General features: G+C 43.4%; 1 protein-coding gene and 1 pseudogene across 1 annotated transcript in view; both read right to left on the minus strand.

Moving 5' to 3' along the window:
* The window catches only part of LOC115831484 (leucine-rich repeat-containing protein 37B-like), a 29,350-nt gene that overhangs the window by 1,532 nt on the left and 564 nt on the right, over window positions 1-27,254 (minus strand). The window contains exons 2-10 of the mRNA XM_030799774.1: window positions 24,669-27,215; window positions 22,710-22,781; window positions 19,843-19,914; window positions 16,697-16,768; window positions 15,966-16,046; window positions 12,445-12,516; window positions 11,791-11,865; window positions 2,046-2,164; window positions 3-125 (exon numbers count right to left, since the gene is read on the minus strand). Coding sequence (XP_030655634.1) covers window positions 3-125; window positions 2,046-2,164; window positions 11,791-11,865; window positions 12,445-12,516; window positions 15,966-16,046; window positions 16,697-16,768; window positions 19,843-19,914; window positions 22,710-22,781; window positions 24,669-27,215 — 3,233 coding nt within the window. The remainder of the gene's footprint in view (window positions 1-2; window positions 126-2,045; window positions 2,165-11,790; window positions 11,866-12,444; window positions 12,517-15,965; window positions 16,047-16,696; window positions 16,769-19,842; window positions 19,915-22,709; window positions 22,782-24,668; window positions 27,216-27,254) is intronic.
* LOC115831558 lies at window positions 5,739-6,982 on the minus strand (annotated as a pseudogene).

Here is a 27,254-nt window from a genome sequence, read left to right on the forward strand (position 1 = left end):
ACTTGATGCGCTGCTGTCTGAGGGCGCCTCCGACTCAATAGTCAGCTCAGTGCTTGTGTGCTGCTTCCGGGCTTGTAACACCTTCATGAACGCTCCTTCTGGATTCCCTACAGATGCTTCTTCAGCTGTCAGAAAAGAAGAGACTGTTTTCATCATGAAAATCTTTGATCATCTTTCATACTCAGTCCATAGCTGTATGCCCCAGTCACACAGAGTAAGAGTCAGCAAACATTCGAGTGCCATTCAGAGAGGAGAAACATACACCCAAACCTAAACCTATGAAATGGCAACAATGAAAGGAGGAAAAGACATCTTTTGAAAACATGGCCATCTACTTGGAACATTCCATAGTGTGACATAGAGTCAGTCTGCTTAGGATTATTCCGTTGATCCCCAGGGGCCAATTGCCCAGTGCTCGGTCAAAGCCCAAGGTGGAAGACAAGTGCTTCCCTGATGAGCTGATGAGCTGGCCTCTCTGCAGACTGCTCCGTACCCTGTGCTGTCCTGCCTCATATGCAGAGAGAGCACAAGGCTCCCGCTCTCCTCATCATCAGTGTGCCCGTGTTCTTGCTACCATCACAGCTGAATGCAATGAAAGGCGGTCCTCTGAGAGGAGCAGGGTGGAGATGCTAAAGTGGATGCTCCCTCCCACTGCTGATAGATCCTCATCTGCCATGTGCTCCACCCACCCACCCCATTCTCTGCTCCCACATATCATAGCCCCCATCACAAAAGATGCGACATGGAAAAAAACACTGTGTCCACCTTAGTTTCCTCTTAAATTTGGGCAAGGATCCAGGGTGTAGGTTAAGAGATTTTTAATTTGCCAGATTGTATGCCTATGTTGTTAAATATACAGTGAATCTATGGTATGATAGCAGTTTCTGGATAAACATTACTTGAGGTCCTAAATGCAGAAGGGAAAAAGCAACTTTTGTCAGATGCCTCCTTTGCTTTCATTTCATCTCTAATATTTTGGATGGGGAATCATCCAAAGCTTCTGACTGCATGAAGGTCAAGTGTGCCAGTGTGCAGCTGGGCTTCTTTTCCAGAACTAAAAGTATTTTGGGTGGTGCTGAAGGCCAGCAGAAGTAAAGATTGCAAGAAAAGAGAAACATGGGCTTGGGGAAAACCCAGAATTGGGGACAGAAGACCTGGCACTAGGCTACAGCACTCAGCACCTGTGATCTTGTTTTTCCTCAGCTGTAAAAGGAGATTAACAATGCTTTTCTGCCCACTTCTTGGGGAGAAGGGAAGAATATAATTGTTAAAAAAAAAAGTTTTGAAAAATAAGCAACACTGTCTTTATAGAAGTAGCTAAGCATTATTAATTATCCACCCCATATCACTGGTAGATACCTGTATTCAAGAAGTCACATTTTAGAAGTCATGAAGTTGGTGCTAATAAACCTAATCTACAGAAAAACTCTTGAAAGCACTTGAGCATTTGTTCTGTGAATAGAAAGGTTTGAGATTCGGAGCAAATTCAGAGTTGGATGGACTAAGAATGGAAAAGCCCTCCATTCCATTAGAAGAGCCAGGTAGCAATTTCTGGTTATGGAACCAGAAGCTCTCAGGCTTCAAATAAAACAGCATCTCTTCTACTCTTATAAAATTGTAAAAACAAAAACAAAAACAAAACCGGATCTACATCTGCCCTAAAAGGCAGAGAGTAGTTGAGACCTCATGGATATAAAACCAGCTTATCAACTACATTGCACTATATGAAGAAATTATCACTGGGGGCAAAGCACCAAGCAGAGAGCACAGTACACGGTGGGTGGATGTTCATGTTATTCCCTAGCCTTCCCATTCCTTTCTCTTGGTCCTGTATGCATATGGAACTCTTCCATGATTAAATTTTGTAATAATAACTGTGAACCTGACTCCCAGCAAGGGAGTAGTTCAGAAGTTGAGGGAGTTTAAATCTGACTGAGTAAATTAAACAATTATATCATTAGCTTAAAATTTCATCAATAAAAAAAAATTTAAAAACAAATACTTAAAATAATGTAACAATTTATCACCAGGCGATTTGGACTCACGACAATGTACGGTGTTAATCAGACATTCAGTGTTGCAATGCAGCTTGACTGTCTCGCAGACAGCCTCAATGCTATTTTTAAATTGGCAGAGGCAGCAGGCCACATGGCTAGGTAAGATCCTATAGATGAAAACACAAAACGATAAATTAGTGGTAAAGCAGTTACTTGAGTAGGTAAAGGAGGCAGCCAACGCTACCACAGGGCTGGGCAAAAAGGCGTTACGGAGGCCTGTGGACTGGACAGTTGGGTACGAACCAGAAGGCCAATGGGAAGGAGGACACAGGTGCCCAACCGAAGGGTAAGCATGGCAGTGAGAATGGTATGCCTAGAATAAAGGTGGTTGGGATTAGAATTGGGTGACACTGATCAGTAGTTTAATTCAGAGTCATCTCTTCCCGACTCAAAAGTCTCACTTTGGGCTGAAAGTACACCAGAAGAAGGTAGACTTCTAAGAAGAGTCTGAATAAGCCCCCAACTTCTGGAGGCCCTTTCTCAATTCCTGTTGGGAGTGGGAAATATTAGAAATTACTCTTGGCATTAAAAATAGCTCAGTGTAACCTGGATTGTGGGGTTAAAAAAAAATGGAGATTGCATTGGCTAAATCTGGACAATCTGAGCACTCAAAAGAATAACAACAATAAGCTACAACATAATCTATAAAAAATCCATGAGGAATGATATTAAAAAAGAGGGGGAGTTTTTCTTTAATGAAATCATGCTAGCTAATAAATGTAGAAGGAATGACAGAATTTTAAAAAGTGTCACTTTGCAACCACCAATGTAATAAAAATTCATTCAGACAAAGATTATCACTGATGGACAGTTGGGTGAAAAGACATTTGAGAACAGGATCTTCACTGATCTCAAAGTACCACCCCACAAATTTTGTATTAATTACCAAAGGGAAAAGTTATTTTTTATTTTTTTATGAGACAAGGTCTCACTCTGTCACCTAGGCTGAAGTACAGTGGCAAAATCATAGCTAACTGCAGCCTCGACCCCCTGGGCTCAAGTGACCCTCCAAATTCAGCCCCCCAGGTAGATGGGACTATAGGCTTGCACCACCATCCCAGCTAATTTTATTTTTTTTATTTTTGTTATTTTTAGTAGAGACAGTGTTTCACCTTGTTGTTCAGGCTGGTCTAAAACTGGACTCAAGTGATTTGCCCATCTCGGCCTTCCAAAGTGCTGGGATTACAAGTGTGAGCCACCGCACCCAGCAAAATAACCACAGTGGAGAGATCTGGAAGATCACCTTAAACAAGTGATCAAACTTAGCATTATGAGCCACCTGGGGTCACGGGGCAGGAAAGATACGTCACCTGTGCAGTATTCTTCCCAAAGATGCTTAACTTGAATTTCATGTGGAAACAGAGAAATCCAGATTGTGGGACAACTTACAAGACAACTATCTTTGACTCTTAAAAAATGCCAATGTCATGAAAGATCAAAAAAAGTAGAGGCATGTTTTAGATTAAAGGAAATGAAGACATGACATGCAGTGCCTGATCTCTGACTGGATTCTGTAGTATTCTTTCATCTTTCCGGCATGTTTGAATTTTTTTCAAAATATAAATTTGGGCAAAAGAGATAACCAAGATAATTGATTAATTTATTGTTATGGCTTCTTGGGGGCAGTTTCAGAGAAATAAAAACAATCTCTGTAACTGGAATAAATTCTCAAGGTTAATCTTATGCAGTATAGCATGGTCATTAAGAATACAGATTCCACAGCCAGACTAGGCTTAAATCCAAGCTCTGTGAATAATGTAAATTTGGGCAAATCGCTTAATCTCTGTTCCTTGTCCTTGTCATTTTAATAGTACCTACCTCGAATGAGTTTTGAGGATTAAATGAATCTATACCTGAAAGATGTCTGGCACACACTGAGTGATCAATAAATGTTAACTACTATAATTATTACATTACAGAAGTTGTAGGGGGGCCTTTTCTGAGTCCTCTAAAAGGATGACTTTGTTAGGGCCACATTAAGACTGTGGAAACAGAAGAGTATTCAATGGATACATGAAGTCTGTGAGTCAGGGGTACAATGTATAGAGTTTTAGATTAAAACTGCATCCAATAAGTTGGCCTGATACATCTTTCAAACCTATAGAGGAATAATCACAAGTGACTAGTATTCCTTTGGGTCCAATAGAAGCCTCTGATCTTCATATAGATTGAATGTATCCAGAACCATAACCTAGCATTTTACTTATATAGCAACCTTAACTCTGACACAAAGATGTTTCTTTTGTTTTGAGGCTGAGTCTCGCTCTGTTACACAGGCTGAGTGCAGTGGTGCAATCTCGGCTCACTGCAGCCTCTGTCTCCTGGGCTCAAGTGATCCTCCCGCCTCAGCCTCCTGAGTAGCTAGAACTGCAGGTGCGTGCCACCACGCTTGGCTCATTTTTATATTTTTTGTAGAGATGGGGTTTCACCATGTTGCCCAGGCTGGTCTCAAACTCCGGAGCTCAAGCAACCCCCTCTCCCTGGCCTCCCAAAGTGCTGGGATTACAGGCATGAGCCCAAATGTCCCATTGGGACATTTTCACAATTGTCCCAATCATAACATGGCTTAAAAAATTCAGAATCCAATCAAACATCAGACATTGCATTTAGTGTTCATGATTTTTTTTTTTTTTTGTAGAAAGACCTTTAATACTTCTGTTTACAAAACTCAGGCATACATTTCAGTTTGTCCTGAACCATGCCCAAGGCTGTGTGCTCATCCCTGCCAGGGTGTCTGTGCCCTTCATGTACTGCTGACCACGAGGGTGCAGAGCAGAGCCTGGGGTCCGGAGGCTTCGCTGGGCCTCAGTGGGAGGGGAATCTTAATGTGGCCCAGCCCAGAGGACCCTCCATTTCGTCGATTTTGGATTGGGCGACAGAGGAAGCAGATGTCAGGGATGCAGACATGCTGGCCTGGGCTCACTGGGCCTTTGTTCTTGGCCCTTAGCAGCACGGCTGGGGCTGTGGTCCCGTGCGAGGTGTGTTGGGGGGGTGTGTAGGTGGCTGGTGGTGGCAGCTTGTGCCAGAGTGACACAGGCTTCTGTGGGCCTGGCTGGGGGCAGTTAAAAAGCTGAAAAGGTACTTGGCTTTGTGAGGGTGAGGCTTGGGAGGCAGGGCCCTACCGGAGGCCATGTTCTCTGTCCTGCTTGCGGGGGAGGTAGAGGGGGAAGGTGGGGCAGATCCCAGCTGGCCTCTGTCTCCTGGCTGCAAGCTGACAGCAGGCCAGGGAAACAGTGAGGCCCTCTGCCCTGGCCCTGGGGAGACGGAGTGCATGTGTGAGGCTGGGGTACCGTGGCCCTGGAGTGGGGCTAGGGTTCATCGCCAGCAGCAGGCTTGTGGGGGGATTTAAAACCAGGGTCCTGTCTCTGAGCCACCCCACAGGGACAGTCGATCCAAGCCTGTTAAGGCCGTGGAACTCGAGGGTAGGCTGTGGGCTGGGCCCCCGTGGGGTCAGGACGGAGGTGGGGGCTGCCCTGGAGGAACATTAGTGTTTCTGAGAGCACCTTAGTGTTGCCCCGCCTGGGCCAGCTGGGTGAGGAGTTGGGGAGTGGGGAGGAGGCCGGTGCCATGGAGTGGGGAAGGGAGCCGTCACCATTGGGGGTCAGCGCTAGTGTAAACAAGCGTCCTCACCCACCCAGGTAAGCCTCCCACCCAAGTGTGGTTCCCTGCTGAGGGAGTACCTCAAGGGCCTGGCCCTGGGTGGCGCCGGCAGGCTTGGACACCACCCTGGCAGCAGGAGCCCATGGAAGGCAGGAGACCTGGCAGGGGGTGCCACCCAGTGTCGATGGAGGGGCTGGGCGGGGACACCAGTGAGTCACTGGGCAGAGGCACGAGCACATCCACGTAGCTGAGCAGGGAGAAGCCCGACTGGACGTCCAGCAGGCCCTGGTACCAGTTCTCGTTGATCTGGTTGATCAGCATGAAGACACTGCCCTCATGGAAGCCCAGCTCCCCATCGTTCTCAGGCTGGAAGTCGTACAGCACCTTGCAGCTTGGCTGTTCTCGGGGCGGCACGCTCCTGCTAGGAGTCCAGATGGGCTTGTCGGAAGATCGGAAAGAGGATGAAGCTGCAATCTTGGGGAGTGTGGTGCAGGGGAAGCCCCTGTTGGACTGCTCAGGCTCTCCGAGGTCAAAGGGCTCCCAGGACTTGGGCTTATACTCCCGCTTGAGGTGTGAGGAAGCTTCCCGCATCTGTGCTGGAGCTTCTCTGCCAGCTCGTCCAGGATCTGCATGGCCTGCCAGTGGTAGTCCGGCTGCGCCTCCACCAGGGCCGGGAGTTGACTCACCTGCTCAGTGTCGGTCTCCAGGAGGTTGTGCATGCTGGTTTCTGCTACCTCCTTGGAGTCCTCAAGCTTCTCCAGTGCCTGGCGCAGCTCCTCATCGGGGATCTCGCCCTGCTGCTTCTTTTAGTCAAAGTCCAGGGGGCGGCCCTCCAGCTTCTGCACGTGGTGCTGGATCCCCTTCAGGTCTTTCTCACACAGGTTCTGGAGGAAGTCAATGAAGTTCTGCTTGACCTCTATGTCCAGGGAGTTCTTCACCTCTGCCGGGTGCTTCATGGACTCGCCGGCATCCAGCAGTGCGTCACTGAAGTTGGACTCGTTGCCCAGCTCCTTCTGGTGGCGGATCAGGCACTGGCTCAGGAGCCCCTCCGACTGCAGGTAGCCGGGGTTCTTCACCTGGCCCCGGATCTTGCACACCGTGTTGAGCATGGTCAGCTTAGCCTGCGAGGCTGGGTTGGGCTGCAGGTACTTGATGGTCCTTGCCAGCATTTCTGTCAATGCCTTGCCTTGCTGATGACATCTCCATCTCTTTGAAGTCATCGTCCAGCTTGGTCCCCTCAGCCCCTCCAACCTTCTCACTGACCAGCTGGCTCGCCTTGTAGAACTGCTTCTTCAGCCCTGCAACCGACATGCTGCCTCCCACCGCTGAACCTCCCTCCCGGACCGTGCCAGCGACAGGCTCCCAGGCGTGCGACCCTCTGTGTGCCTCAGGAGCCCCACCACGTGCTTGCCAGCTCTGCGCCTGCCCCGGCGCCGCCTCCAGTTCATGATTCTTAAGTCTCCTTCAATCTAGATCTGTTCGCAGGATTGTTTCAAAGTATACTGACAAACCTTTGAGACTGTAAATGACCTGAGATATACGTTATCCTTATTTGAGAATAGTAATTTTTCAATACGCATGAAAGATCGTTACACATGAGCCAAGACAAATGAGCTGGCCTACTTACTTTGTATATAAATGTGTAAACTCCTCAAGACTTCCAATAATGAACTCCAATGAAGAAATTTGTTCAATGTCTTTATGTCCTTGGTGACAAATGGTTACAGACAATCAGAGCATTTTTCCTATCCACTAATGGTCAAGAAAAAAGCAGACAGATCCTCACTATCTTAGAGAACTAAATGAGAAAGTTGTTCGATGAAGAGGACTTCATCCAGAGAGGAAGGGATCTAGCTCACAGGGAAGATGCTGCAGGAGGCTGAGGAAAGTGAGGCTAGAGCAGTAAAACAGATCTGACAACCTGGTGAAGATAAGAAAGTGACCTGACAAAAATGAACGGAGCAGAGCACTAAATGAAGGGCCCTTTCCATGCTAATCTTGCATAATGCCCTCAACCAGCCTTAGCATAACTGAGTTTCTATTTAGCTTGCCATACTGTGGGGGGTGGTGGTGGCACAATTTAAGTTGCAGTAAGTTGTGTAACAAACTCACAATAGGGCCCTGCAGAAATATATATATACATATATATACACATATACATAAAATATATATATAATATATATACATATATAATATATATAAAATACATATACATATATATGAATATATATATAATATATATACATATATATAAGATATATATGTATATATATGTATATGTATTTTTTAGGCAGGGTCTTGCTCTGTCACCCAGGCCGGAGTGCAGTGGTGTCATCTTGGCTCACTGCAACCTCTACCTCCTGGGTTCAAGCGATACCCCCGCCTCAGCATCCCTAGTAGCGGGGACTACAGGCATGTGCCATCACATCTATATATATATAGATAGATAGATAGATAGATAGATAGATAGATAGATAGATAGATAGATAGACCTATATCTACAAAGAAGGCCAGGCATGATGCCTCATGCCTATAATTCCAGTACTCTGGGAGAATGAGGCAGGAGGATCACTTGAGGCCAGGAGTTCGAAACAAGCCTGGGCAACACAGTGAGACCTCATTTCTCCAAAAAATAAAAATAAAATTGCAAAAAAACAACAACAAAAATAAACCTCACACCATATATGCGAATTAACTCAAAATGGATCATAGATATAAATGTAACTATACAATTTCTGGGAGAAGACATAGAGAGTAAATCTTTTCCACTTTGGATTAAACAACAGGTTCTTAAAGATTTCTTAGGTAAGAAACAAAAAAGCACAAGCCATATAAGAAAAAATTGCTAACTTAAAGCTGATCAAAATTAAAAACTTCTGCTCTTCAGAAAACTTTACTTATTTATTTATTTATTTATTTTTTTGACACAGAGTCACTCTTTTGCCCAGGCTGGAGTGCAGTGGTGCAATCTTGGCTCATTGCAACCTCCACCTCCCAGGTTCAAGCACTTCTTGTACCTCAGCCTCCTGAGTAGCTGGGATTACAGGAATGGGCCACCACACGTGGCTAATTTGTGTATTTTTAGTAGAGATTGGGGTTTTGCCACATCTGCCAGCATGGTCTCGAACTCCTGACTTCAAGTGATCCACCTGCCTCGGCCTCCCAAAGTGCTGTGATTACAGGTGTGAGTCACTATGCCCAGCCAGAGAACACTTTGAACAGAATAAAAAGACAAACCACAACCTGAGAGAAGATATTTACCAAACACATATCAGTAAGGCCTTGTTTTTTGTTTTTATTTATTATTTAATTTTTGAGATAGTATCTCACTCTGTGACCCAGGCTGGAGTGCAGTGGCGATCACAGCTCACTGCAGCCTCGACCTCCCAGGCTCAAGCAATCCTCCCATCTCAGCTTCCTGAGTAGCTGGGACCACAGGTGAGCACCACCACACCTGCCTAATTTTTATGTTTTTGGTAGAGACAAGGTTTCACCATATTGCCCAGGTGGTCTAAAACTCCTGGCCTCAAGCAATCCTCCTGCCTCAGCCTCCCAATGTGCTGGGATTATAGGCATGAGCCACTGTACCTGGTCCCTGAAAAGACTTGTATCTAGAATGTATAAAGCACTCTTTTTGTTTGTTTGTTTGAGACGGAGTCTCACTGTGTCGCCCAGGCTGGAGTGCAGTGGCGTGATCTCTGCTCACTGCAAGCTCCACCCCCTGGGTTAACGCCATTCTCCTGCTTCAGCCTCCCGAGTAGCTGGGACTAAAGGTGCCCGCCACTACGCCCGGCTAATTTTGTGTGTGTGTGTGTGTCTGTGTGTGTGTGTGTGTATTTAGTAGAGACTGGGTTTCACCGTGTTAGCCAGGATGGTCTCGATCTCCTGACCTCGTGATCCACCCGCCTTGGCCTCCCAAAGTGCTGGGATTACAGGTGTGAGCCACCACGCCTGGCCTAAAGCACTCTTAAAACTCAATAATAACGAATCTCCAATGGGATTACAGGAGGAAAAAAAACCCAATAAAAATACTAATATCCAATTAAAATATGGGAGTAGATTTGAACAGTATAGTAAAGAAGATATTTGCACATGAACATTCAACATCACTAGCTATTAAAGAAATGCAAATTAAAGCCACAATGAGATTCCACTACATATCTAGCAGTAGAAAGGTGAACATTTCTTTAAAAACTCAAATGTAAGAATCTGCTGGGCTGGGCCATGCATGGTGGCTCATGCCTGTAATCCCAGCACTTTGGGAAGCCAAGGCAGGTGGATCAAGTGAGGCCAGGAGTTTGAGACCAGCCTGGCTGACAAGACGAAACCCTATCTCTACTAAAAATATAAAAATTAGCTGGGCATGGTGGTGTGTGGCTATAATCCCAGTTACTCAGGAGGCTGAGGGAGGAGCATCGCTTGAACCTGGGAGGCCGAGGTTGCAGTGAGCTGAGATCTTGCTGCTGCACTCCAGCAACAACTCTGTCTCAAAAAAACATCTGCTGGGCCGGACATGGTGGCTCACGCCTGTAACCACAGCACTTTGGGAGGCCAGGGGGTGTGGATCAGTTGAGGTCAGGAGTTCAAGACCAGCCTGGCCAACATGGTGAAACCCTGCCTCTACTAAAAATATAAAAATTGGCTGGGTGTGGTGGCGGGTGCCTACAGCTACTTGGGAGGCTGAGGCAGAAGAACTGTTTGAACTCGGGAGGTAGAGGTTGCAGTGAGCCGAGATGGCACCACTGCACTCTAGCCTGGGGATACAGCAAGACTGTGTTGCAAAAAAAAAAAAAAAAATGCTGAAGATGTGGAACAACTGTGACTCTCACACAATGCTGGTGGAAATGTAAAATGGCACAGCCACTTTAGGAAACAGTTTAGCAGTTTCTTAAAAAGTTAAATATACACTAAGCATGTGAACAATCCAACTCCTAGTTATTTACCCAAAGAAACGAAAACATAGGTTCACACAAAGACCTGTATATGAGTGTTTTTAGGAGTTTTATTCATAATTGCAAAAAATTGGAAGCTACCCAAATGTCTATACACTGATGAATGGATAAACAAACTGATACATCCACACAACTGGAATACTACTGAGCAATAGAAAGGAGTGAAGAGTTGTCCCTCGGTGTCTGCAGGGGATTGGCTCCAGTACCCCCCCCCGCAGATACCAAAGTCCACAGACGCTGAAGTATTTTATATGGAATGACATAATACTTGATACAATAAATGACATAAGCCTCGGGTATACTTTAAATACCTAATACAGTGTAAATGGTATGTAAATAATTATACTGTGTTTTAAATTTTCTACTGTTTTTATTGTTGTATTATTTTATTTTTTCCAAATATTCTCCATCCATGGTTAGTTGAATCTATGGATGAGGAACCTGCAGATATGGAGGGCCAGCTGTACTGATAGGGGCAACAACATGGATGGTGGCATAATCTCAAAAAAATTATGCTGAGTGAGGCCGGGCAAGGTGGCTCACACCTAGCAGTTTGGGAGGCCGAAACGGGCAGATCACTTGAGGTCAGGAGTTCGAAACCAGTCTGGCCAGCATGGTGAAACTTCATCTCTACTAAAAATACAAAAATTGGCTGGGCATGGTGGCACACGCCTGTAATCCCAGCTACTTGGGAGGCTGAGGCAGGAGAATCACTTGAACATGGGAGGCGGAGGTTGTAGTGAGCTGAGGTCATGCCTCTGCACTGCAGCCTGAGCGACAGTGAGACTCCGTCTCAAAAAAAAAAAAAAAAACAATATTAAGTGAAGGAAGTCAAACACAAGAGGCTGCATCCTACATGATTTCATTTATAAGACATTCTGAAAAAGACAAAACTATAGGAACAGAAATCAGATTAGTAGCTAACAGGGGCTGATGGTGGGAGGAAGGGATTGCCTACAAAGGGAAATGAGGGGGCTTTCTGAGGTGACAGAAATGCTTTATACTGGGAATGTGGTGGTGGTTATGTAACTATACATTTGTCAAAACTCATCAAACTATACACTTATAAAGGGTGAATGTTATATGAAAGTTATATCTCAATAAACCTGACTTAAGAAAATAATAAAACAAACCTAAAAAAACAACTAAGTAAAAATAAATCTAAGAAAAAAATAACTTACAGTTTTTCCAGTTCAACAGTCATCGTGAGAATGTTCTTGAGCGTTGTAAGTGTGATGTGCGTTGTTCCCATGTCTCTGAAGAAGAAAGCCGAAACATTCATGATATGAACCCATTACAAAATTCTGTACTTCAAAAGATAATTCAAGGACATGTGATTACTTCAATTTTGGCTTCTCTACAAAACAAGCCACTTCAACAGTTTATTTGCTGTAAAATTCGAGATCTTATTAAAGAAATTTAAGTTGATCTACATCATCAAATTAATAATATTTAAGAGAACTTACACTTTTTTTTTTTACCATTATCTTACTTCTCATTTCATATTGCATTCACCCATCTTGATTTACTCTTTTCTTCCTTTTTAGAATAATGAACACCTATTCCTCTTTGCTTTCTTGGTTAAGTAATATTCCACCATGTGTCTACATGTTCCAAATATATACAGGTTCTTCAACACTATTCCTTCCCCTGCTGGCTGTCATGACCATTATACATCCTTTCTTAATCCTTTTCTTTGCCAATAACTTTTTTCAATAACTCAGTTAAAATTTAAATTATGACTTTGTAGCCTAAATGCAAAATACTTTATCTTTGATGACAAATTTAAAAAGCATATGTCATCTCATGACTCATGAGAGTACTATAGTACTTACAGATATTTTAATGCCGGCAGTTCAAAGAGATATGGATCTTCGACAGCAGTCAGAGGATTGCGATTGAGAATTCTGAAAAATGCAATGAAATTAAAATTACCTGCATTTTCAATGTGTGAAACTGCATAAAAAGTCTATATTCATTTTTTGGTATGGGACTTTTAGTTAAAAAAAAAATAATTTTCTGCTTTTACATAATAAATCACCATTAGACTCCGTAAAGCACTATTCCTTTGGGAACTACCTAGGGCTCTAGAAGATAAAGTAGAGGAGAGAAAGCAGGAAAGAAATAGAAAAAAAAAAAAAAGAAGTGGATAGCACAGAAAAAATATGCCACAGAACTTTTCAGGTCAAAAACCCAAGAAATGACTATGTTGGTAGGAAGCCCTGACTCTGTAGGAAACACTATTTCTAGTGTCCTCCATAATTCAAGTTGTTCATCCAAAATTCAAGTTCCTTTTTTTTTTTTTTTGAGATGGAGTCTTGCTGTCGCCCAGGCTGCACAGCAATGGCTCCATCTTGGCTCACTGCAACCTCCACCTCCTGGGTTCAAGCAATTCTCTTGCCTCAGCCTCCTGAGTAGCTGGGATTACAGGTGCCCGCCACCACGCCCAGCTAATTTTTGTATTTTTAGCAGAGACGGGGTTTCATCATGTTGGACAGGCTGGTCACCAACTCCTAACCTTGGGTGATCCACCCCCCTCGGCCTACCAAAGTGTTAGGATTACAGGCGTGAGACACTGCGCCTGACTGCTTGCCTTTCATCTTTATAAAGCTTTTTAAATTTATGGTTTAATTTGCACAGTTAAAGAAAAAAAAGGACCAATTCTTTTGCTTTATAGCCAAAGAAAAAGGGATAAATCTAAGAGGAGGAACTGGTCAAAACCATACTCCCATCACATACTCCCACTTGTCTTCTTGTATGACATCACAGCCTTTGTTACACTGCATGTAACCACCTATCTACTTGTCAGTCTCCTGGGCTACCAGCTCCTTGAGGGCAGAGACCACATCGTATTGTCATTGTCATCCCTGTGCCTGGCATGATGTCTGAAATTTACTAGGGATTTAATAAATGTTCATTGAATAAACAAATGACATTTTGTTTATCTGTCAATAAAATGAATAAATTCATTTTGATGTGAATTTTTATTCCAAAATGCTGGAATCTATTTTCTTTTTAATTCTTTAAAGTGAACAAGAAAAAGAAAAGAAACAGGAAGAAATAAAAATCACCCTTTAGGTTAACCCAAGAATCATCACTGTACTTTTGCAGAAATTATAAAAATAATAATTATTACAGTGAGTATCTATTAGGCTGCTACGTATTTGTGATCAGAATTTCACATTTCATCCTCACAATAACCTTATGGGTAGATATTATTATTGCCCTATTTTATAAATGAGGAAACTGAGGCACAGAGAGGTTACATAACTTGTCCGAGGTCACCAAGCTATGAAGAAGCAAAGCTGTAATCTGAACTCATGTGTTTAATCTGTATGAAGAAAAAAGGTTTACTTTAACCTTATGGTTTTACAATTTTTTCTTTTCTTTCTTTCTCTCTCTTTCTTTCTTTCTCTTTCTTCATTTCCCTCCCTCCCTCCTTCTTTCACTTCCTTCCCTTCCCTCCCTTCATCCCTTCCTTCCTTCCTTCTTTTGAGTTAAAGTTTCCATTTATTGGCTGGGCCTGGTGGCTTAGGCCTATAATCCCAGCACTTTGGGAAGCCAGGCAGGTGGATCATCTGAGGTCAGGAGTTCCGACCCACCTGACCAATGTGGTAAAACCCCATCTCTGTCGCAGCCTAGCTCTGCCGCCCAGGCTTGAGTGTAATGGCATGACCTTGGCTCACTGCAAACTCTGCCTCCTGGGTTCAAGTGATTCTCCTGCCTCAGCCTCCTGAGTAGCTAGGATTACATGTGCCCACCACCACACCCAGCTAATTTTTGTATTTTTAGTAGAGACAGGGTTTCACCATGTTGGTCAGGCTGGTCTCAAACTCCTGACTTCAGGTGATCCACCCACCTCAGCCTTCAGAAGTGCTGGAATTACAGGCATGAGCCACCGCTCCTGGCCGCCAGATTCTTATGTGGGACTCCCACTGTTATAAAGTGCTTAGTAAAGGTGGTGAGTTTAAGACATTTGTATTGATGCTACCCAAACCTCTTGGTGGAGGGACCTAATGAGCCTGTTCTCTGGTGTGAGGGCAAAAGAAAAACAGACCCTCAGTGTCTCTTCCCTAAGTTAAGCATCAGCAAATTAATGAAGACAGAGAGGAGCATCTGCAGAAACTGCTGCTCTAATCCAGACACATCCTGAACACCTCCCTCTACCTCAAAATGAACTGTGTGAAACTAGATTTCTGAACCACAAGAAAGAAAGGTGGAAAGTATTTTCTAAAGTCAGATGTAGAGGAGAATCTTCACCTTGAGTCTAAAGTCCCCTTCAGGCCATTGAATATACCCACTCTGATTTGCTGGGTATGTTATACAGAGAAATCATAGAATTTTTTCACTTACGGCAGAAGAGTAGTCAGGAAAGTATATGGAATTAAAATAGAGCGATGTATTTTCTTTACAAAATTTTTTTTTTGCACAATAGCTTAACATAAACACCATTTTGGCCAGGCATGGTGGCTCACACCTGTAACCCCAGCACTTTGGGAGGCTAAGGTGGGCAGATCACCTGAGGTCACAGGAGTTCGAGACCAGCCTGGAGGGGAGGTTGGAGTGCAGTGGCACAATCTCGGCTCATTGCAACTTCCACCTCCCGAGTTCAAGCCATTCTCGACCCTCAGCCTCCCGATAGCTGGGATCACAGGCACCTGCCACCACGACCTGCTAATTTTTGTATCTTTAGTAGATAGAGATGGGGTTTCACCATGTTGGCCAGGCTGGTCTCAAACTCCTGACCTCAAGTGATCCTCCCACCCCGGCCTCCCAAGATGCTGGGATTATAGGCATGAGCCACTATGTCCAGCCCTACACTTTGGATTTAACTTTGATTCCTGCTCATATGCAGAGTTTCAAACTGCTTAAATGCCTGCAACATTTAGCTGCAAGGAAGAAAGCTTAACACAAAGTCCTCCAGGGAGCAAAAAACTGCACCACTACGCCCAGCTAATTTTTTTGTATTTTTAGTAGGGATGGGGATTCACTATGTTGGCCAAGCTGGTGTTGAACTCCTGACCTCAGGTGATCCACCCCCCTCAGCTCCTAAAGTTCTGGAATTACAGGCCTGAGCCACCCCGCCCAGCAACAAGGCTAATTTGAGGGTCACTTGTTTGATGCCTTTTCTTGCCCATGCCATAGGTCAGAACTAGGACAAGCAGAGCACGTCATATATAAGCTGCGTAAGTCTCTTGGCCTCTTTGTACCTTAGTTTCCCCATTTGAGAAAAACAAATGGATCTTAAGACACGCTTTTCAGAGTTCATAATGGGCTTATATCCAGCTAACCAATAATTGTATGAGTTTTTATACAAAATAGTTGTTTACACGTATTCATCTTCTATTTCACTTACAAGTTGTGTAAAAACTGCATTCCGTGCCAGGCCTGAAATGTTCCGTGGCTCAGTTCCGTAATTAAATTGCAGCCCAGATTTCTACAAAAAAAGACATAAGCCAAAGGAAAAAAAATTATTTCAGAACATTTATCATTTGCTGTGAGTCTAATTTATATAGGATGGAACATAACCTCAGTCCTTTCTCTGTGCACTAAGGAAATCTCACTGTGGAAGATACTGGCTTATGATTTATACTTTAACATGGCACATGTGGTGCATTAGCTACAAAACAGTGAACGCTCAGTAAGTACCTGTGTTAAGTGGTCTTTATTTCTCTAGAACAGGATTTCACGACTTCAGTACCATCGACATTTTGGACTATATAACTCTTTGCCGTGGGGGTTTGTCTTATACTTTGCAGGATGTTTAGCAGCATCTCTGGCCTCTGCCCACCAGATGCCAGGAGCCACAACCACAGTTTTGTCAACCAAAACTGTCTCTGGACATTACCAAATGGCACCTGAGTACAAAATCACACCAGTTGAGAACCACTGCTCTCTGATGATTCACTATGATCTGTGTAATAATTCTCACACTAATCTTTGCTAGAGACAAAAAGGAATTGCTATATAATTTTAGTACCTTTCTACTGGTCAAATTTTAATCATATTTCAAAATGAATAGCAAAGAGGTTTATAATTAAGTTTTATAAAAATTCCAAATGTAATAAAGTTATATTTGTAACTTACATATACTGCAAAAATGGTAGTGATTCAAATGTACGTCTTTCAATATACTGTATTTTATTGCAGGATAAATCTCTAGGAAAAATAAAATGAAAATATTGCCTTATAAGTTATCAGTGTTTACTAGTATGAATAATAGCAAGAGTTTAGAATAATATTGAATACACATTTTTCATCTCGACTGTAAACGTTTGGACCTGTATTTGAACTTTCCAGAGCCCCTAACCCTGCCTGTACCTCTCCTAGAGTCTCACCTTCATACTTTTAATAAATAAAATATACAATAGACTTTGGAATTAATTTTTCCTGAGAGCAGTAGACTTGATTAGATGCCCTTTTGTAGTCTCATCAAATCCTAGATTATAAGCTCAAAGCTTTTATCTCTATATATAGTTTCTAATATTAAAATTAATAGCCTCACATTTATACACCTTCCTAGTTTAGGTTTGTTTTCCTATGCCACTTCAGTATCAGAAGAAATAAAAGACATCCTTTCACAGCATTTGAAAGGAAGTTACTTAATACATAACTTTGAACTAATATTCAAATCATATTAATACAATTAATTTCTATCATATTAATAGAAATTAATTTTTGGTTTTATATTGCTTTAATATTTCATGAAAGCAATTTCTTCAGTTATACAGTGATGGGGCTTTTCCCTCCCTCTTTACCTGGATGGTGTAACATTGGCTGATGTCTCCATCTCTAGTCTCTCCATTCCTAAACTATCCTGCACACAGTCATCATATAAACTCTCTAGAAGTGGCTTGCAAAGACCAGCACCTCCTGGGAAATTATTGAAGATGCAAATTCTTGGTCCCACTCTAGACCAACTGAATCAATAACTATGAGGGTGGAGTCCAGAACTGAGTTCTAATGTGCCCCCTCAATGACTGTGATGCAGAGCCATCTTACAGCACTGCTGTGATAACACGGTTCCCCATGATGGCTCCTCAGCTTGGCATTCAAAGCCCTAGAAGATCTGGCTCCAATTTCCTACTCTCCCTCCTTGTAATCTACAGGTACTCATGGCATTCCTCGAATACTTTCCTGTGTTTTGCCCTTCTCCCATTTCCCTTTTGCAAGTTTAGAATATTGTCCCCAAGATGTCTGTCCGATGCTACACAATGGCCCTTCAAAGTCCTATTCAAATGGGATTGTTCTAGTAACATCTTCCTGGGTCCAAACTGAAGTCATTTTCCCCTATTCTATGCTTCAGAAACAATTTATCCTTCCTAGTGCCCCCATCCATTTCTTCTTCTTCTTTTTTTTTTTTTTTTTGAGACGGAGTCTCGCTCTGTCGCCCAGGCTGGAGTGCAGTGGTGCAATCTCGGCTCACTGCAAGCTCCGCCTCCCGGGTTCACGCCATTCTCCTACCTCAGCCTCTCTGAGTAGCTGGGACTACAGGTGCCCGACACCACGCCCGGCTAATTTTTTTGTATTTTTAGTAGATTCGGGGTTTCACCGTGGTCTCGATCTCCTGACCTCGTGATCCGCCCGCCTCGGCCTCCCAAAGTGCTGGGATTACAAGCGTGAGAATGTAGTTATTTTTCATCCCATTTTTTCTGAGCATAAACTCCTTGAAAGCATGGACTAGGCAATGCTCATCTGCATTGCCCACCATGTTTAAAACTGACACATGGAAATAAAGTAAATTCAAATATTTGTAAAACAAATGAATAGCTGGCCGGGTGTGGTGGCTCATGCCTGTAATCCCAGCACTTTGGGAGGCTGAGGCGGGTGGATTACAAGGCCAGGATATCGAGACCATCCTGGCTAACAAGGTGAAACCCTGTCTCTACTAAAAATACAATAAATTAGCTGGGCGTGGCGGCATGTGCCTGTAGTCCCAGCTACTCGGGAGGCTGAGGCAGGAGAATGGAGTGAACCTGGGAGGCAGAGCTTGCGGTGAGCCGAGATCGCGCCACAGCACTGCAGCCTGGGTGACAGAGTGAGACGCCGTCTCAAATAAATAAATAAATAAATAAATAAATAAATAAATAAATAGCTGGGGGAGTGAGTAGAAGGAAAATGATTATTTTAAAGCAAATGTCGTTTTATTACTTCATGGCCTCTGTAGCACTTTGGCATCCACTTGAGGGTCTTTTCACCCACTTTCCTTAAGCCTTTCACATTTGAAAGAATCTGTTTGCAAAAGAGCATGACTAATAAGGATGAATGACATACACACCTCTATGGACAGAGGATAAGAATCAAGCTTTCATAGCAATTGAACATAGTATCTTCTTGTCTCTTAACAGACAGAAGTACTATGCAGGTATCCCTTTCTTGGTAACAGGGCTCGGGAGATAGTTACTGTATAATTAGTGAAGAGTTAGGGGCATTTCTGATATGCTTCTTACTGTAAACATTTCTAGCTCTACCACTTAACCATCATTTTAAACATCTGTTTTAATATAACAATTCCCAAAATGAAATCCTTAATACTAGTCTATTTTCTTGGTAGCTTAATATTCTTGATAATATTATTTCTATAATTCAGCTGATTTCAAATATTTAAATGTTAATTTAATTCCGATTAAATTACTAAAAAATTCTGGATTAATGATGCTCAAATGAATGTAGGTGGTCCATATTTTCTTCTCCTTTAGGCAACAATCTGAAGTTAACTTTAATTCCTTTCATCCTACTAAACCAACTTTTTCAAATCTTTTTTTGTGAAGGTCAGACAGTAAACATTTTAAGGCTTTGTGGGCCACATATGATCTCTCTCGCATATTTCTCTTTCTTTTTTCTTTCACAGTCCTTTAAAAATGCAAAAACCATTCTTAACTTAATAGGCCATTAAAAAATAAACCCTAAGTTAGATTTGATCTATTGGCTGTAGATTTGAATAGAAGATGGTATGTAAATCCTTATAAAACAAGGTTCATATGGGTGTCAGTCACTGCTCAGATCTTCTTACCATGTGAAATTTTTTCTGTCTGTATTTTGTCTATACAATTTAAAAACTGAAAATGCATAGGACGTAGCTAATGCTAGAGATGGGCGGAGACCCTATACAAACTTACAGAATTGCAGAATTTTATTGCTGGAAGAAATCTTAGAGATTATCTAATTTGAACCCCTTATTCATTTTAAAAATAATATGACTAAAAACTCAAAAATATGATTAACTAACTTACAAATACTGGAGGGATAGCAGGCCTTCAAATGAATCGTTATGTAATTCAGTCAAATAATTTTCACTGAGAATTCTGGAAAATGAAAAAGTTATTTCTAGATTAAAATGCAAACTACAACTATTTGCTACACAGGACTATCTCCTGCATGTGGAGGAAAGCTGGGTCATGGTCATTTCTAGATGGTGGTATCTGCTCTGCTTTCATTCAAACCTTTTCTTACATTTTCCTTTTTGTGTCCATCTCTCTCCACCACCATCACCACACACACAGGCAAGCACAGACACAAACATGCAAGCACACACACACACGCAAGCACACACACACGCAAGCACACACACATATGCAAGCACACACACACACACATGCAAGCACACACACACATGCAAGCGCATACACACAAGCAAGCACACACACACAAGCACACCGCTCCACTCTTCCCACCAAATTGTATCTTTAATGACTCCTCTCTAGATCATAATATACCTTTCAGAATCCAACTCTGGGTGGCACCAAGATCAGCAGAACCTCCATTTCCTCCTCTCTTTTCCCAAACCTTATTATGAAAGCCCCACATGGGACCATGTCAGGGCTGCAAGTGAAGCCATTCAACTTTTTTCTCCCATCAAAAAAATGTGAGAACTACAATGTGCATAAAGTGCACATAACACAAATGTTGTTTATATTTAATTTAATTTAATTTAATTTCTGAGACAGGGTCTCATTCTGTTACCCACACTGGTCTCAGACTCCTGGCTCAAGTGATCCTCCTGTCTCTGCCTCCCAAATTCTTGGGATTGCAGACATGAGCCACCTCACCTGGCCAAATATTCAGTTTAATAATTGTAAAGCAGATACCCATGTAAACATTGTTACAAAAGATTATTGCTAGCATCCCAGAAGCCCCAGCGTGCCCCTTTCCAATCATATTCCTCTCTCTAACCCTAATAGGTAACCACTACCCTAACTTTCGTAATGATTTTCTTGCTTTTAAAATGTAGTCCTGGCCTGGCGTGATGGCTCATGCCTGTAATCCCAGCATTCTGGTAAGCCAAGGCACATGAATCACCTGAGGTCATGAGCTCGAGACCAGCCTGTCCAACATGGTGAAACTCTGTCTCTACTAAAAATATAAAAATTAGCTGGGCATGGTGGCGGGCACCTGTAATTCCAGCTACCCAGGAGGCTGAGGCAGGAGAATCCCTTGAACCCAGGAGGTGGAACTTGCAGTGAGCCAAGATCGCACCATTGAACCCCAGCCTGGGCAACAAGAACAAAATTCCGTCTCAAAAAATAAATAAAGCAATTCTCCTGCCTCAGCTTCCCAAGTAGATGGGATTATAGGCACCCACCACCATGTCTGGCTAATTTTTGTATTTTCAGTACCGATGGGGTTTCGCCATATTGGCTAGGCTGGTCTCAAACTCCTGACCTCAGGTGATCCACCTGCCTTGACCTCCCGAGGTGCTGGGGTTACAGGTGTGAGCCACTGTACCTAGCGTGTGTTTTATTTTTAATTTAGAACTCATGTATGTCTTGTCTATATAAGTCAAACTAATGATGTGACACAAACTGTTGTGAAAAATGTTACTTTGAATGTAAGCATGTTTTCCAAAATCATTTATGTGTCTAAACTAATTCCTTCTATAAATCAGGAAGAAAACGATAAAACAATTCAACAGGAAAATGAACAAAGGACAGAAAACTCAGAGAAGAAACACAAATGTTCAATAAACATATGAAGATATTTAATTAAATTCATGAGTGATCAGAAAAATTCAAATTTGGATGGAATCCCTTTTATTCATCCATAACTTCAACAAAAAGTTGGCGAATACCCAGCAGTGAAAAGGTGTGGGGAAATGAATGCTGTCATATTCTGCTGACAATAGAGTCAGTTGGCACAACATTTTTGAGGACAATTAAAATTTTGTGTCTACATAGTCTTCACCCCAACTCTTCCATTTCTAGATATCTGTGCTACCGGAATACTTGCCCACTAAGCATAATCTAAACATTCATCAATGGGGAAATTATTAAATAAACTAAGATGCATCCATACTATGGATTATGCGAATATCATATAAGTGATACCATGAAGTGAAAGAATCAAGTTGCAAGATGTTACCCTTTATGTAAAGAAAAAAGATTTTAAAAACCACAAAACAAATCTATTTTGCTTTATGTAAATATATATGTAGGAAAATGGGGAAAAGTCTGGAAGCACATATACTAAACACAGAGTAGCATCACCTCAGGAATGAGGGAGTAGGGCACAAGGAGGGTTTTTGTTATACCTGTTATTGCATTTTTATACATTAAAAATAGAATCATGGGCTGGGGGTGGTGGCTCATGCCTATAATATGAGCACTTTAGGAGGCCAAGGTGGGAGGATCACTTGAGCCCAGGAGCTCAAGACCAGCCTAAGCAGCATAGGAAGACCCTGTCTCTACAAAAAATACAAAATTAGGTGGGCGTGGTGGCATGCACCTCTGGTCCCAGCTACTTGGGAGGCTGAGGTGGGAGGATCACTTGTGTCTGGGAGGTGAAGGCTGCAGTGAGATGTGATTGTGCCACTGCACTCCAGCCCAGGGCACAAAGTAAGACCCTGTCTCTGAAAAAAAAAGAGGAAAAAAAAGAATATAACCATGTATTATTTGTATGATAAAAAACTTAAATTGCCTCTTATTTTAGAGAGAGCCTACCAAATTTAATTTTAAAATAACCATAGGATTGCAATCCACAGAGGTTGATTTGGAGTATGGAGGGGAAATATCTTTTCTCAGAGGTATGGACCTCAAAATTCTCGACCAAGAAGGATCTTACAATGCAGTTAGTTTTTTGTCATATTTGGAGAGAATATACTCACAGTTTCTCGGTCCAACTGTATGCTTTCCATACATTTCCATCAATGTATGAAATATAGTTTCCTTGGAAATTTCTGTGAAGAAAGACAGTTTATATCCTTGAATAGGCAGGAAAAGAATGAACAGAATAAATAAAAGAATCATGGCAACATTGTCGGGGATATTCAGAAACAGAAAATAACACCTGCTTTCTCATTTCCAGAGCTATCAGCTTCCCAGTTTGCACAATTCATCAAGAAATAATGCGGGGCCACTGGCACAAATGATGAGGCATCTCCCGGAAGCTTAACTTCCTATCCATCCCATCTCTTGGACAGACGATGCCAGTTAATTACTTTGAATGTAAGTATTTTATCCAAGAGCACTTATGTGTCTAAACAAAATCCTACAAATCAACACAAAAATGATAAATAATTCAACAGAAAAATGGGCATAAGCTTATCTTTATCGATAAATAAGTAGAAAGAAACCCTATGCCAGGTAACACCAAAGCTTTGCCTTCTGTTGAAACATCCTAGGCTTTTTCTTTCCACTCTTATTACAACTGATCTGATTTAGCCCCTTCACACTTTACTCCTACATTTTGCTAGACCTTTCTATTTTGTCTCCCTGAAATAAGCTTTTCCTTTTGGGCACTCTACATACGGATTCTAAAATAATCCTTTGCATGTCTATACTTGAACATAAAGCAAAAAAGCAAAATAAAATAAAATAATCTTCCTGTTTTCATCATTTAATCTCTCTTGCTTGGAAACTTTCAATGGCTTTCCATACCTCATTGTGTACTCTTTAAGACCCAAGTAAACTTTTAGCTTATCCATGTAGCTTTCCCTGATCTCCACACCTCAAGGACCACAGATTCTGGTAAATTCTAGCACTGATGGTATGCATTATCTTTTAGTAATTAATTCTATATACCTCCCTTTTTATGCCTATTCTCTTTCTTCCCTCCTATCATTTTCATGTTCTGCAGACAATAGCATACTTGCTCCTGGGTTTGACACAAAATGAGTGCTACATATAAAAAGCCAGGGACAAAGATGAGTTCTGGACATAACTAAAGGACTGAGTAATCATGTTAACAGCCAACACTCCTACATATGCTAGGCACTGATGAAGTGTTTCAGATATTCACTCACCTAAATTTCACAACAATCCTATGAAGTGGTAACTAGCATAATCCCCAGTTTAAAGGTGAGGAAATTGAGTCACAGAGCAGAATAACTTGCTCTGGATCACCAAGCTAATAAACAGACCTGGGTTCAAACCCAGGCAGCCTGGCTCCAGAATCAACTCTTAACCACTTAGAGCATCATCGCTGAGATTGGGAGAGTGACAGGCTGCTGTAAGGAGGGTGAAGCGGGCCAGGTGCGGTGGCTCACGCCTGTAATCCCAGCACTCTGGGAGGCTAAGGTGGGTGGATCACCTGAGGTCAGGAGTTCAAGACCAGCCTGACCATGGAGAAACCCCATCTCTACTAAAAACACAAAAAATTAGCCAGGTGTGGTGGCGCATGCCTGTAATCCCAGCAACTCAGGAGGCTGAGGCAGGAGAATCACTTGAACCCAGGAGATGGAGGTTGCGGTGAGCCAAGATCGTGCCATTGCACTCCAGCCTGTGCAAGAAGAGTGAAACTCTGTCTCAAAAAAAAAAAAAAAAAAAAAAGAGGGTGAAGCGAAAATAGGAGCAGAGCGGCAGGTAAGCAATGATGTGATGGCGCTAAATAAGAATGGATAAGAAAATGAGTAAGAGTAAAAGACTGGGGTTAAAGTAAAAGACCGGAGAATGGGTCTAACATTAAAGGAGAATGAGGAGAAGGGAGAGTTGACAAGCAAAGGTGAAAGCAGAAAGTCAGTTGTCAGTACGGCTTGGGGAGATAAAGAAGGCCCAGGAAGGCCTACAGGAAAAGGCTGCCATGTCAGGCAAGACACAGAGGACGATTGAGGAAAGGTGATTCTTACAAGGTGGTGAAGATGCCATTGTAGGTGTTGGGCTCTGGCACAGGCACTTGGTGGAGCCTCTGCTTTGGGCTGAGATCAACACATGACAGAGTCTCATCTCCGCAGGTACAGAGCTCACATATGTTGGTGCTTGTGGAGGCCTTCTGTTCCTCTGGTGCAGTTTCAGACTGCACCAATGAATCCTGCAAAGATTCTAACTTTGTAGGTGGACCTGTGACCTCAGTCAGGCTTCGATGCAGAGTCTGAACCTGGTCTGGATGAGGAGCTGTAGTCTTCTCCAGGACTGTGGAATGTCCAATCTCTGTAGTGGGTTCTGGAGTTATGGCAAGTCCCGGGTCTGGAGGCTGAGCTGAGGTTTCCTGCGTGGTTGGAGATGGTTTAACCTCTGTAGTAGGCTCTGTAGTTATGCTAAGCTCCAGGTCCAGAGGTTGAACTGTGGCTTCAGTCAGGTGTGAATGCTGAGTCTGAATCTGGTCTGGATGTGGAATTGTCAGCTTAAGGTGCTTTGGAGGAACTATAGTCCTCTTCAGGGGTGTAGAATGTTCAACATCCATAGTGGGTTCTGCAGTGACGGTAAGTCCCAGGTCCAAAGGTTGAACGGGTGACATTGGATGCTGAGCTCGATCCTGACCTGGTGTTGGAATTGTTACCTCTTGATATATTTCAAGTTGGGGTACAACTTTCTTAGGAGGCTGAGTTGGGGTCTCCTGCATGGTTGGAGAAAGTTCAACCTCTGTCGTGGATTCTAGAATGATGGTAAGTCCCAGGTCCAAAGGTTGAACAGTGACACTGGGCAATGTTGAATGCTGAGCTGGATCCTGGCCTGGTGTTGGGACTGTCACCTCATAATGAGCTGGAGGTTGAGCAGCAAATTCCTTAGGTGGCTCTGGAAGCTGAACTGGGACCATTTGCTGCCTTGAATGTTCTACCTCCTTAGGGGACTCTGGAGCCTGAACTGTGGCCTCCTGCTGGGTCAGAGAAGGTTCTGCCTCCATAGAGAGCTCTGGAATCTCAGCTGGAACCTCCTGCTGAGTTACAGATGGTTCTATCTCCTGAGGGAACTCTGGAGGCAAAGGTGGGGCCATCTGCTGGGTCAGAGAGGGTTCTATCACCATAGCAGGGTCTGAAGGCTGAGCAGGGACCGCCTGTTGGACTGGAGAGGACTCTACCTCTTTAGGTGGCTTTAAAAGCCGAGTTGGGGCCTGCTGTAGGACTGGAGATGGTTTGACCTTCTCAGGTGGCTCTGATGGCTGAGCTGGTATCTCCCACTGTGGTGGAGGACTGACCTCTTCAGTGGACTTCCGAGGATGACCCGAGGCTTCCTGCTGGGTTGCAGATGGTTCAACTTCCTTAGGGGGCTCTGGTGGCTCAGCTGGGAACCCTTGCTGGACTGGAGAAGGTTCTGCCTCCTTAGGGGGATCTAGAGTCTGAGCTGTGGCCTCTTGGTGGACTGGAGATTCAATCTTTTCAGGAGAATGCAGAGGCGGGGAAGGGAGATCAGGCTGGGCTGGAGAAAAGTCAGCCTGTTCAATGGGAATAGGAGGGTTGTCCTGCTGGACTGGAGAAGGTTCTACCCCCATAGTGACTGCTGTAGGTTTGGTAAGCTCCCTATCTAGATCTAGATATGACACATCTAGAGGTGAACCTATTGCTTCATCATTCAGTGAACTTCCAAAGTCTGAGGAGAGCTGAGTTGGAGGCTGAGTTGTGGTCTCTTTATGGACTGGAAGTTGTTCATAATTTTCAGGTCTACTTAGCTGCTGAATTATGTCTTGCTGGTCTTTCAAACGTTGAAACTGCTCAGGGGACATTAAGGGCTGAGCTGGGGCCTCCTGCTGGGCTGGAGAAGATTCAACCTCCCCAGAAGACTCAGAAGGCTGAGCTGGCTGCTCCTGCTCACTGGGGGAAAGTTCAGGCTCCATGGGAGGACCTGGCGGCTCAGTTGGGGCCTCCTGTTGGGTTGCAGAAGGTTCCACCTCCTCTGGAGGCTGATTTGGGGCCTCCTTCTGGGCTTGGGAAGATTCTGCCTCATTTTTGGGCTCTGATGTCATGGTAACCTCCACATCTGCAGGTTTAATGGTAATGTTGGGCAAGTTATAATGAGCTTGATCCTCACCTGGAGGTTGAACTGTCACTTCATGATTCAGTGGAGTTTGAGCTAGACTCTCCATAGAGGACTCTGGAGGCAGAGCTGGGGACTCCTGCTGGGTTGAAGGTTCTACCTCCTGAGGGAGCTGTGGAAGCTGTGCTGGGGCTTCTTCCTGGAGTGAAGAGGACTGGATGTCTTCCAGGGTCTCTGGATTTTGAGTTTCGGGCTCTCGATGGAACTGAGAAAGTCCAACTTGCTCAGGTGGCCCTGGAGGCTCATCTGCGTTCACCCGGAGTTCTGGAGGCAGGCTGCCAGGATACAGTGTGTCCATACTGGAATATTCATCCTGAAAAGTCTGTTTCTGACGCTGAGGTTTGGATAATTGGTGTGGAATCCCAGTAATCTCAGCAAGGCTCCAACGCTCAGCTAGATGTTTCTTCAGGTTCTTGGGCGAAACCACAAATTTGGTTGGTTTTGAAACCTTACTCTCTAGTGGA

Source organism: Nomascus leucogenys, chromosome 19 (assembly GCF_006542625.1).
Source record: "Nomascus leucogenys isolate Asia chromosome 19, Asia_NLE_v1, whole genome shotgun sequence".
Taxonomy (NCBI): Eukaryota; Metazoa; Chordata; class Mammalia; order Primates; family Hylobatidae; genus Nomascus; species Nomascus leucogenys.